Source organism: Mauremys reevesii, linkage group 7, assembly GCF_016161935.1.
Source record: "Mauremys reevesii isolate NIE-2019 linkage group 7, ASM1616193v1, whole genome shotgun sequence".
NCBI classification, from domain to species: domain Eukaryota; kingdom Metazoa; phylum Chordata; order Testudines; family Geoemydidae; genus Mauremys; species Mauremys reevesii.
Window position 1 is genome coordinate 69,929,184 of NC_052629.1, and position 12,903 is coordinate 69,942,086.

The 12,903-nt window shown below is 46.3% G+C and overlaps 1 protein-coding gene across 7 annotated transcripts in view; it reads left to right on the forward strand.

Annotated features, from left to right (window-relative positions):
* Positions 1-12,903, forward strand: part of GBF1 (golgi brefeldin A resistant guanine nucleotide exchange factor 1) — a 170,888-nt gene that overhangs the window by 137,872 nt on the left and 20,113 nt on the right. For all 7 annotated transcript variants that reach the window (XM_039547186.1, XM_039547188.1, XM_039547187.1 and 4 more), the window contains 8 exons: positions 2,293-2,430; positions 3,037-3,125; positions 6,776-6,978; positions 7,322-7,445; positions 7,753-7,878; positions 8,619-8,701; positions 9,658-9,894; positions 10,745-10,838. In XM_039547186.1, coding sequence (XP_039403120.1) covers positions 2,293-2,430; positions 3,037-3,125; positions 6,776-6,978; positions 7,322-7,445; positions 7,753-7,878; positions 8,619-8,701; positions 9,658-9,894; positions 10,745-10,838 — 1,094 coding nt within the window. The remainder of the gene's footprint in view (positions 1-2,292; positions 2,431-3,036; positions 3,126-6,775; positions 6,979-7,321; positions 7,446-7,752; positions 7,879-8,618; positions 8,702-9,657; positions 9,895-10,744; positions 10,839-12,903) is intronic.

Below are 12,903 nucleotides of genomic sequence, written 5' to 3' on the forward strand. Positions count from 1 at the left end.
CATGAAAGGACCTTCCCTTTTATCCCATGACAGCTTAATTTATGTAAGAGCCTTTGGTGAGGGACCTTGTCAAAGGCTTTCTGGAAATCTAAGTACACTATGTCCACTGGATCCCCCTTGTCCACATGTTTGTTGACCCCCTCAAAGAACTCTAATAGATTAGTAAGACATGATTTCCCTTTACAGAAACCATGTTGACTATTGCTCAACAGTTTGTTTTTCTATGTGTCTGACAATTTTATTCCTACAGTGGGATCTGCACAGATGACAACATCTCAAAGTACCACAATTACTATAAGGCAAATAACCATTTGTTATACAGAATCTTTTGCAAGTGGTATACCTATTAATAGACTTGTTTGCCACAGTTCAGAACAAGAATGGACAGATCTGTTTTAGAGTGGTCTCCAGTCTAGGCTCCCTGTCACTTGCCTTTCTCATCCTTTGAATACTAGAACCAATATGCTTTTCCCCCTCCCAATCCTCATGATACTGAGGAAATGAGGCAAGTTACTGAATCAGTGATCATGATAGCCCTGGCATGGGCAAGGCAGTTCTGGTATTCAGATGTAGTGAACCTCTCATCGCAGCCCCCAGTCACTTTGCCCACTGTGCCTGACGTAGTCTTGCACAACAATGGTCACATCCTACAGCTTGACCCAGGATCATTATGTCAGACAGCCTGGATGCTGGCTGGCTGATATCTGTCCAAACATGCTGTTCAGCTGTAGCAGGAGAGCCTCAAGTAGACTGAGTTACAAAGCTAAGTGGAAGGGGTGTTCTATATAGGCATCTTAGCACAAGCTGTCTCCCTTGACAACACTCATTTAAACAATATTGGATTATTTTATACCTGACACAGTTGGGACTTCTATTCATTCCAGAAGGATCCAACTAGCAGCAATATTTGCACATTCTCTCTCTCCCCCCTCCACCCCCCCCCACCCCCAAATCTTGGATCACACTGTATTTTCTCATCCTACAGTGGCTAGATTCCTTAAGAGCCTAACTCGTGTTTTTCTTCCAGTTTGGGAGACCTCACCCTCTTGGGATCTCACTGTAGTATTAATGTGTTGATGTCTCTCCTTTGAGCCCTTAGTAACCTGTTTCCTTTACCACCTACAATGAAGAGTTCCTTTTTAGTAGCCATTACATCAGCTCTGGTAGGGAAGAGTCACACCTGCCTGGTGGGTCCCCCTTATAATAGTGTTTGATAAGAACAGGGTCACTCTTAGGCTTCATCCCAAGTTCTTGCCCCAAGTTGTTTCAGGGTTCCATACGAACCAATTTATTCATCTTCCAGTCTTCTTCCCCAAGCCTCGTTCAACCTCCTGGAAGCTAAATTTCACATACATTATGTAGTAAGGGCATTGTCGTACTACCTTACCACGACAAAATCATTCAGGAACTCACCTGGACTGACTGTGATCTTTGCAGAGCGTGTTACGATTCAGGTAGAATTCTCCAATTTTATAAGGACATATTATAAATTAGCCAGGTTAGATCCACCTACTCACATTAGAGCTCATTTCACTGGACCTAATGCAGCCTCTGCTGCCAGTTTGAAGAATGTCCCTATTTCTGAAATTTCTGGGACAGCTATAAAGAGCTTGGTTCAAACATTTAAAAAACACTATACTTTGGTAGAGGCCTCCACATCAGATGCCTATTTTGTCCTGCAGTTATTGTTTTAAACAAGGCTCCTAGCACCCATCTCCAACCAAACTGATAATTGCTTGTTACTCACCAAGAGTGGGATCTGTGTGGAAAATCACTTGAAAAAATGGTTACTTATCTTACAGGTTCTTTGAGATGTGTTGTCAATACGGATTCCTCAACCTGCCCTCCTTCCCTGCTGCTACAATGTCCTGCTCCTCTGGGATTCTGTATTGGAAAAGCAACTGAGGAGCATTTAGACCCATTCTGCTCTTAATACCCTTGGATGCATCAGTTCCTTCACCAATACAGAATCTTGGAGAAGGAACTGACTCACCCAAGAATATAAAGGGCAGAGTGGATCCAGCTGCCCCTCAGTTCCTTTGTCAATACAGAATCCCAGAGGAGCAGGGCTCTGCAGTGGCAGGGAAGGAGTGGGGTCACAAAATCAATGAGGGCAACACATCTCAAAGTCTCTCAGTTCCTGTAAGGTCAGTAACTGGTCTTTTATTTTGGTAAGACATGCAAAGGCCTTCAAGTGGTGAACAGCAATTAAAGTAAAAGGCATTATGATTATTCAGAAGCTCGTGTCAATCTTCTATTGCTGATTTCTCTTGCCTTCTCTTTTGCCCACAGACAATGAGAGAGTGAGTGAAGGGAACTCTCCCAATGTGGTCACGGAGCTGTCTGGGGCATGCCCACCCACCAGTGGGTGTCTTATGGCTGACCAGATGAAGCAGGGCTGCCAGGATTTGGAGGGAGGAAGTGATGCAGGTAATAGTCCCCACAGGATCTTGACTCTGACTGAACATCTGCATGCAGGGAATGGTTCATACCTATGTTCTTTGGCACTAATAACTTATAGTGGACTGTGCTACACGTGTTAACAGAACCTGCTCAGAGCCAGAAACACATGTGCATGGGACGCTCAAGTTACTTTAGATGTGGTGTATTTGACAGAGCATGGCTACTGTTGATGTTTGTATGTGTGGAGAGGGTTGGAACTGGTGGGTCCCCTTTACTTGTAGCAAAAACAGATAGTCACAGTTAGCACAGCAATCTCTAAGACAGGATCATCTCTCTCAGGCTGCAACAGCCCCAGAGGAGGCAGAAAAATAAACAGGGTGTGTGAAATTATCATGGCTGGGACGCTCCTGTGCACATGTATGGTACTGGAGTTGCTGAGCAGTGACGGGAAGGTTGTGTGTGGTAGGGACCAGGAGGTAGTATAGTGAGATACTATGGCATTTGCAGAAAAGGCAGTGCAGCAGGGCTTAGTGATTGCAGGGGGGCACTGAAAAATAAGTCAGTGCACCATAGTGAGCGATGCTGTTGTGGGGGAGAGGTTGGCTGTAATGACACTTTCACTTTCCTTCCTAGCTGAGAAGAACATCCCCAGGAAGCCTACTAGGTTTTCTGGCCTCCTGCCCAGAACTCAGGAACTGATGGAAATTAAGAGCAAAAAGAAGGTGCGGTCTGTTAACGTACTGTAAATTGGTTCTTTGCACATTGTCCTGTTTCTTCCTCCATGAAGTATTTACATTTTGGCTTGATTTAATCAAACCTTTAGATGTTCATTTGAGACCTTTGTGTGTATAATAAATTCCATAGTGTCACACTGAGGACCAAACTGCATCAAAGGAGGCAGGACAGTGTCTTAAGGGAGTAGATATTACTTTGTGTCTACTTGAGTTTCACTCTGGTAGTGCTCTGAGTTACTGGAAGTGTTGGGGAAATTTCATGCCTGAACTTGTACTCTGGATCCGTGGTGCCCCAGGCTGTTGGAGGCCATTGGGGAAACTGCTGGGCCTAATGTTAATGGAAATGGTTAACATCTCCCTCAAGAAGGGTAGGTTGCTTGCTACTCTTATCGAAGCATTGGTACAGCCTGGTCTCAAGAAGTCCCCATTTGAAAATGGCATTCTGGCCAATTGTGGGTACCCTTTATGGGTAAAATGATTGACAGATTGTGACAAGACAACTCTTCCCATATCTAGATGCCTCAATTTCTTTGACCCTTGTTAATCTGAGTCCAATCTGAGTATGGCATGGAGACTGCACTTGCTTAGTAGTTGGTCTCCTCCTCAAGTTGGATGGAGGTCAGGTATCCATTCTGGTAGTGTTAGATCTATCAGCTGTCTTTGATATCAAAAGCAAGATGGATGAGACTGCTCAGAGAGATCCCAGAGGATAGCATTGGGTAATTGCTCTTCTTTCAGTGGTGCGCTCGTATGGAGTTCTGCTGGGTTCCGTCTTGTTTTCCCTCTCACTCAGGCTTGGTCTACTCCTTAGTTAGATCAACCTAGCTACGTTGCTCAGGGCTGTGAAAAATATCATGTAACGTAGTTAGGTTGACCTAACCCCACTATAGACCCAGCTAGGTCGACAGAAGACCTAGATACCACCTCTTGGAGGGGTAGATTAATCATATCAGTGGAAGAACTCCTTCCATTGATGTAGGAAGCATCTACATTATGGCACTACAGTGGCACAGCTGCACCGCTGTAGCTGAGCTGTTGTACTGCAGACATACATTCAGCGTATATATGAGTCTGTTAGGAGGCCTAGAGAGGAAGCCAGGGTTATGATGATTTCAGTATGAGTGACAGAGGCCCAGTCCAGATAAAATAGGGTGGTGTTGGTAGGCTGGAGCAAGCAATCAAAAGATATGGTGATTTTAACTATCCCTTTATGGGTGGTTGCAACTTGGGTTGAATGAGTTGGCTTTCAGTGGTGGCCAGGATGGCTTTTTACACATGCATCTGGCTAGAAGGCTGCAACCTTTTCTCTCCAATGCAGATTTCACTACTGTGATTCATGCCTTTGTCACCTCAACTAGATAATAATGTGCTTTCTTGGGGCTATCTTACATCTATTCAGAAACAAAATTGTCACAAAATGTGTATGTGCAGGGTATTTCATCGTGAGCACATTACATCTGTGCCTTATGATCCGCTTTGGCTGCCTGTGGGTTTGAATGGAGTTTAAGGCATTGGTTCTGATTTAGACAGCTCTGAACTGTGTGGGACTGTCTTGCAGTACCTCAGATCCCCCTTTATTCCCCATAACCAATGTAAGAGCTGTAGTTTGCGTTCCCTCAGTTATAAAGGAGGGAATTGTTGGCAGGATATTCTCTCTAATGGCCTTGCCGCTTTGGAATTTGCTCTCCTCCCTTGGTCTAAAAAGGACCAAATTTGTTGACTTTCACATCCCACTGTAAGGCTGCTTTTTATGGAGGCTGTTGGGGAGAGGAGGTTGTTTGAGGATCATTGTTTAAGAAAGGTGGATCACATCTTTTGCTCAGAGGTTTAATTAGCCATATATCATACAGATGATTAATTTTTTTTTGTTAGATAACTGTCAAAGGTTCCTACAGTCTGGAATAGGCAACTCTTTTTTTGTCCTGCAGCTCCAAATATATAGTAATGGTTTTCCATATCAAGGTAACCCCTCAGGCTAGGTAGGCTAGGTAGGTACTTGGGCTTCATCACGGCAGCATCTAGCACTTAACAATCATTAACAGATGTTATCCTGACTGCATCCCTGTGTTCTCTACACTACAGGAGCTGTGTATCTCATTGTACTTTGAGAAAGTTCACACAGGCATATATGGGGGGATAGAGAGGAGTGGGGGATGTGCTCTGAGGTACTGAGAGCCCAGGGGAGTTAGAATTGGGATGGTCATGAATTTAGTTCACTAGGTCATTGCTAGCGGTTTCATGGTGATGGGAACTAACAGGGAACTGACATTTATTCTGGGGCTTTAGTAAAGTTCATGTAGCTGTTTGTGCATTTGGTTTTCTTAACACGACAAAACCTTCAGTTAACCCTTCCTTAACCGGGTGCTCTATTGCACTGTAGACATTTTGTTATATAATCCTGGTCCTGAAGCACAAATCATGTAAGTATAAACAGAATTGAGTTATCTTTTAAAAAAAAATCCATTTATGTTGTGTTATCCCAGACTCTCAGTTGGTTTTGCTTGTCCTTATGGACCTCCAGATGTTCCTGTCTCACCTGCTGAACTCTTTATAGTTCTTACTTCTCTAACACCTGGTCTACACTAGGAATTTACACTGGCCGAGCTGTGTGTCTCAGGTGTGTGAAAAATCCACATGTACCAATGTAACCCCTGGTATAGACAGTGCTAAGCTGATGGAAGAATTTTTCCATGGACCTAGCTATTACCTCTCAGTGAGGTGGATTAGCTACACTGTCGGGAGAACCCCTCCCATCGGCATAAGTAGTGTCTACACTAAAGTGCAGCAGCTATGCTGCTGTAGTGTTTTAGATGTTGACATACCCCAAGCCCTTAGGCCTAGTCTACACTAAGGGGAGGGGGGGCAGGGGAATCGATCTAAGTTACACTACTTCGGCTACATGAATACTTAGATCTACTCACTGCAGTGAGTTGACTGCTGCCGCTCCCCCGTCAACTCCGCCTGCACCTCTTGCACCAGTGGAGTACAGGAGTCAGCGGGAGAGCGCTCAGGGGTCGATTTATTGCGTCTAGACTAGATGCGATAAATTGACTCCCGCTGGATCGATCACTGCCCATTGGGTAGTGTAGACAAACCCTCAGCGTCTCTTGATTCTGCATTCCACATAGGTGCATAGGACTCTTGCTACCTGCACTCCTGTAAGTGGCTTAGAATGAGATTCCACTAGTCCAAAAAACTGGATAAAAGTGGCTACTGTTGTACAGGAGTAGCCCTGATCTCCTGGTATTTGTTCGGAGTTCATCTTGCGGCTTCCTCTGCTTTAGTTGATTAACAGTGTTGGGGAGGACTGGATACCCTGTAGTATCAGAATTGGTCACTGGGTGAGACTTGAAGCTTTTTGTGGTTTGTGCTGTTCACTGTTTTGTTGCGTCTCTGAGGAGGGAGGTCTGCAGATCTGGCTTTGGGTGATCCCTTTTGCAAGATCACACAAGTATAGCAACGTATTCAGTCCTGAAGTCAGTCATATTTTTCACAGTGCCTTTGAAGTAATTTTGTTTTGTGGCTTTTGACCCCCAAGAGCACCTGTATTAAAAAGTGGAAGTGAATCTCCATAGAGAGGTTCTCCGCTTTATAGGGCTCTTCTACCAAACTGGTAACTGTTGGCTTGTCTCATGCAGCTCCTGATAACTGGCACAGAGCAGTTCAACCAGAAGCCAAGGAAAGGGATACAGTTTCTGCAGGAGAAGAACCTTCTGGCCATCCCTATGGACAACAATGAGGTGGCCCAGTGGCTGCGAGAAAATCCCCGGCTAGACAAGAAGATGATTGGGGAGTTCGTGAGTGACCGTAAGAACATAGACTTGCTGGAGAGCTTTGTGGGGTGAGTATTTTTCCATAGTTGGTATCTGTTTCTTGTATTTGGTCACAAAGGGGAACTGATTCAGGAGCTAAACAGATCACCAGCTACTATGACCGCTGTTCCTCCTTCCTTGTTCCTATCCACTGGCTGTTATTGGTGACCTTTCCTTGGCTTTCTTCCACCTACCACTCTTGCCCATCTCCCTCTGCTCCCTGCCCACCAGTCAGTATGGCTCGTTCCTATATGTTGATCCTCAGTGTTTTCGAGTCAGTAAATCTCTGAGTGCACACATGCCTTGTTTTGTCTACTCTGCCCTCTTCTCCTGTCTGTTTCAGTCTCTCATAGCATTTTGCTCTTATTGCAGGACTTTCAATTTCCAAGGCTTAAGACTGGATGAAGCATTACGGCTTTACCTAGAAGCATTTCGCTTACCAGGAGAGGCACCGGTGATTCAGAGGCTATTGGAAGCCTTCACAGAACATTGGCGGGTGCGTACTGGGTGGGAAGAAATTATGCTCCCTCCACCCCTTCTGTATGTTTGCCATCCTTGACATGTCATATCACAGTGTGAATTTGACTTCTTTTGAACTCCCTGTGTTCTATAACATTACTGTGTAGGTGGGGGATGGCACAGTGACTTCTTCCGGGGCGTTGTCCAGAAGCTGGGAGTAGAGTTCTGATTTTTCAGACAGTCCATTTGTTGGATTCTGTTGTGCTGGCAGGAAAATGGAAATCTCAGGTCATGTGTGCATCTATCTCCCATGGATCTGACTTGTGGCTGTATTTGCCTTTCAGAAATCAAATGGCTCTCCATTTGCTAGTAGTGACGCCTGCTTTGCCCTGGCCTACGCAGTTATTATGCTGAACACTGACCAGCATAACCATAATGTCCGCAAGCAGAATGTTCCAATGACCCTAGAGGTGAGAGCAGATTCCCTGCACGTGGCTGTTATGATGCCTCTTACTTCTCTTCATTTTCATAGCACTATGTTCTATTTTCACCTTTCTGGCTTTCTTTCGTTTACTGTTCCTCCCATCTTCTGTTTAGTCTGTCCCACTCATCACTCTTCGATGTACTGTAAATAACAGTAGTGTTGGGGTTAAGTACAAGAGTGACGCAGTCTGAAGAAATGAAAGCTAAGCAGTAACATGCAGGGAAGTTTTGAATTGCTTTTACTCTGTAAACACAGTTTTGTGACCTGCTGTATCATAAGACCTAGTAAGAGTGAAAAGAAGCAATAGAAAAAAGACTAGTTGATTAGAGAAGTGATGCTAAGTGAATAAGCAACTGGGGAAGTGCAGAGTGCTCAAAGTGATGGCACAGTGTTCTTACAGAGGTGGTGTATTTGTCATCCTGATGCACAGTTGAAGCTAACCACATGTAACATTAATGGACCATCCCCATGTAACGTTGCCTGTCAGCAGCTGGGATGGAGGCTACTGAAAGCTCCCATGCCACTAAAAGGATTATTCAATACTCCTTGAATTATAGTGTATTGGTCAGTGTTTCTTGAGTCCCAGGAAAGGCAAGCAGACAATCAATCAGACCCATGGAGTCTGCAAGCTGCATATGGGCCTCTGAGTTGCTGAGTGCCACTTAAGTTAGCGTTTTTGAAATATTCTTAAGAGAATCATCTTGGTGCTAACTGTAATGTTCCCAGGAATTCCGGAAGAACTTGAAGGGGGTGAATGGAGGCAAAGACTTTGAACAGGACATACTGGAGGACATGTACCACGCCATCAAGTAAGTACTTGGGCCTCTATCGCATTTCCATGTACTCACCGAGCATAGCGGCTCTGTTTTGGTCTGTGAGACCTCTGGAGCACAGTTAGAGAACTCTGCTGATCATGTGCCAGTCTGCCTTGGACCATCTTCCATCTCAATCTGGGGCTGTGCTAATAGGTTTGTCACAGTTACTGAATTGGATTTATATAGTTGGATCCCTGCCATGGTATTTTAATCCGCAAGGCTTAAGATAAAGATTTTTTTAAAAAGAACATGGCTTGTATCAACATGTGAAGGAACGGCAGGGTGAGAGCAGCACATGTGAAATACTGTAGCTAAGAAACCACTCCTCTGGGTCAGGCTTCCAACTGTATTAGAACTTGTAGTGCCGGAGGCAGTGTCCCTCTCTGATGCTGCATTGGTGCCCTGAGATGGTGTGGCCAGGTCTTGGTCTTGTATATTCTGCTTTTGTATTTGTCCCTTTCTTTCTCATGAAACTGTCTGTTCCTGGTCTCTGCCTGGGGCTCCTGGCACACAGACCACTGCTTGGGGGAATTCCTGACTGCTGTGGTCCTTTCGTGCGCAGAGTTGGCTGTGGGTGAGGAGGCTTTAATAACAGCTCAGAAATTATCCTATTCAATAAATCCAGGCCCAGCCACTTTGAAGCTAAGGGGATTACAGCTTGGAGGAGGCAGGATGTGACTCTGACTCTCAGCTGGTTTCAGTCTGTGATTGCGTGCAACAACTAGGTCTGGAAGTGAGGCAGACTTCTTAGTCTGGGACTGCCTTTCAAGTCTCCTCCAGAAGGAGGGTCATGCAGCCACCTGTGCTAAGTACCTAGACGTTCCTCAAGAGGCATCTCCAGATTTCAACAAATAAGTTGTAGTTTTGATCAATGTCTATTGCTTGCTGGGGTAATGTTAGATTTTTTTCATTCTGAGCCAAACCTTAACCTTTCCTCCCATCCCTGCTAGAAATGATGAAATAGTGATGCCAGAAGAGCAGACGGGCCTGGTGAAGGAAAACTACATATGGAATGTACTGCTGCATCGTGGTGCCACTGATGAAGGCATCTTCCTGCACATGCCTCCAGGAAGCTACGATCATGATCTCTTCACCATGACTTGGGGCCCCACCATTGCAGCCCTATCCTACGTTTTTGACAAGAGCTTAGATGAAACAATCATTCAGAAGGCTATCTCTGGCTTCAGGTAGCCCTACTCTTCCTCCGTAGAGATCTAGTAGGCTTCCAGTCTGTGGGTGTAAATCATCCCCATTTTGGGCAGTGTCTCCTGTCTGCCAGCTGGAGGGCACATAGAGAAGATCAGCTGTTGGCTTTCCCTAGCAACGTAGAAGCTTTTGCTCCCAGGCTGCAGCCCCACAGTACTGGCTAGTGCTCTTCCCTGGGCTCATGTGGATTCAATCCGTAAAGACTTCTGATTGATACCACTCAATCTTTGTGTGGTCCACATTGTTGTAATAAATTATTTAAAGTGACGGAGCACCATTTAAACTTAGTTGTGGCCAGGGTAGGAACCAGAATGTTTTTTGGCCAACCTCGTTCTCAAAATTCCATGGCCTGGCAAAAATCCCTCCCTAGACAGAGCAGTCTGTATTGGGGGATCTTTGGTCACAGCTGAGTTCAAATTAGGTGTAAGCACATTTTAAAAGCTCAATTATTACACCATTGTAGCTGGGGCCTTTTTGAACTTTGAACCTCAACACCATGAACAAATTTACCACCTGTACTTTTACGTTAAGGGTTGAACTGGGGACCTTGGTCCTGTCTGCATGGGTCTCTGAGGCAGCAGTTTGTTTTCTGTACCAGCACAAGGAAATATCAGGGTTTCAGGATCTCTGTGCACCTGCCAGTAGTTTGTGCTGGAGGGTGGCAGCACAGAACAGAGGTGGGTTGCTAACATTTTCATGCATTGTGAGGTGGTGGTACGAGATGCAGGAGAATGGTCCTGCATTGTCAGTGGAGAGGGAACCTGACCTGGGGTTCTAGATTGGGAACGTCCTGTGCTGTTGTGGTTACATTGCTTGTGGTTTGTCTTTCAGGAAATGTGCAATGATTTCTGCACACTATGGCCTGAGTGATGTGTTTGACAATCTCATAATTTCTCTCTGCAAGTTTACTGCCCTCAGCAGTGAGGTGAGTTTGTGGGGAGGGGTCTGGAAGCAAATACTTGTCATATATTATCTTCTGTCTCAAAGTCTCTGCTCTGGAGAGTTAACTTTTACAAGTGATGACACCCCCTGCCAGGTATGTCTGTCCCGTTCTTCAGCCCCAGTGCAGGGATTTCTGGAGTGAACTCTTCAGTGCAAGTGAATGGGGAAATGTGATTTGTCTGTAATAAAGTAGGGTTTCCACATAGCAGCATATCCTGATATCCCCACTGTTTCTTTCTAGGTGTTGCTTATGTGGCATTTTCAGCAGTGGCTTTGTCAGGGATGGGAAGGTATCACTTGTGGCAGTCCCTGTCCCTCTTGCTTGGACTCAATAAACTTCTGTCCATCTTGCTGTGACCAAGGCCATGACCTTACACATCCCAAACCAGAGCAGACATTGCAACTGTTCATCCTGTAATTTAACTTTTGAGTGTAATTTGGTGCTGAGAATGGCCATTTTCTGACCTAAATGTTTGTTTTTAAACATGCCTTAGTTTAGTTGCTTAAGCGTAAAGTGCTGTGGCAGGGGCTCTGCATTTACCTAGTATTAGGGGGTTAGTAAAATAAATGCTCTGAATTCTGACCCTTGATATACAGAATCTGATGAGAAGATCAGGTGAGTCAGCCCAACCCAAGTGCTAAAGCCAGTGAATCTGAGGTGTTCTCTGAAGATAGTCACATTCAGGGCTTGGTGCCCTATATACATTTTTGGCTGAAGTTTCCTCTGCTTACCCAGGTTAGTAAGTTTTGGCCCAAGTTTTCCAAGGTATCCTGTATTTGCAGGGCTGGTGCAAGGATGTTTTGCGCCCTAGGCGAAACTTCCACCTTGCGCCCTCCCCCGCGCCCCCGCCCTGAGGCCCCCCCCTCCCGCGGCAGCTCCCCCTCTGCCCTGGCACCCCTTGCGGCAGCTCTCTGCCCTGAGGCACCCCCCCCGCCCCAGCTCACCCCCGCTCTGCGCACGAGCACCTCGAGCACACCGTCGCCGCTTCACTTCTCCTGCCTCCCAGGCTTGTGGCACCTAAGCTGATTGGCGCCGCAAGCCTGGGAGGCCGGAGAAGTGGAGCAGCTCACCCCTGCCCCGCCTCCTCCCCGAGCACGCGGTGGCCGCTTCACTCCTCCCGGCTCCCAGGCTTGCGGTGCCTAAGCTGATTGGCGCCGCAAGCCTGGGAGGAGGGAAAAGTGAAGTGGCCATGGCGTGCTCGGGGAGGAGGCAGGGCAGGGAGTTCCCCTGCGTGCCGTGCCCTCCCCCTTTACTTGCTGCAGGCGGCCCTCCCCGCGCCCCCCTGCCCAGCTCCCTCCACCTAAATGCTGGCGGCAACTGGCGCAGCCGAAGATCCGGCTGCCACGGTTGCTGCCAAAGAAAACAGTGCCCCCCAAATGCCAGTGCCCTAGGCGACCGCCTAGGTCACCTAAATGATTGCACTGGCCCTGTGTATTTGATAGATAGTGGTGGTCCATGCAGTATGTTAAGCAGAAGCAGCATGCTACTTTGATGCCAGGATCAAAGATGTTGAAGAAAGATTCATGAAGCTACAAGTTGAACGCATTGAGAAGAACACTGTGTGCACAGATAAAAAACACACCGGCTCACTTAAGATATCAGGCACTGTCATAGGGAAGTAAAGAGATCAAGACAAGTGATCTCTGAAATCTTGTTGGGTGAGAGCAGGATGATGATCCTGGGAATGAATCCAGTGAAGAGGATTTTGGATTGTTGGTGATCCTCTTCTAGAGAAAAGGAACTGTTTGGACTGGATGCTTTACACTTAAGCAACTAAAACAAACTTCTGTGACTGAAGACTAGCCAGGTGGCTTGAATCACAGAAGTTTCTACTCAGTGTAGATGTACCCAGCATAGCACTGGCAGCAGCACAGGGTATGTGTGGCTACATGTCACAGTGAAAAACAGGCTGCATCCACACTGCAGCATGTATCTACATGCATCAGTGAAGGGCTCTGGCAGTGTGGAACTGTGGCAGTGAAAGGCTCCAGCAGCGGAGTGTTGCCGGAGCCTTTACCTGCTGCCTTCCCTCTGCCAGAACCTTTCC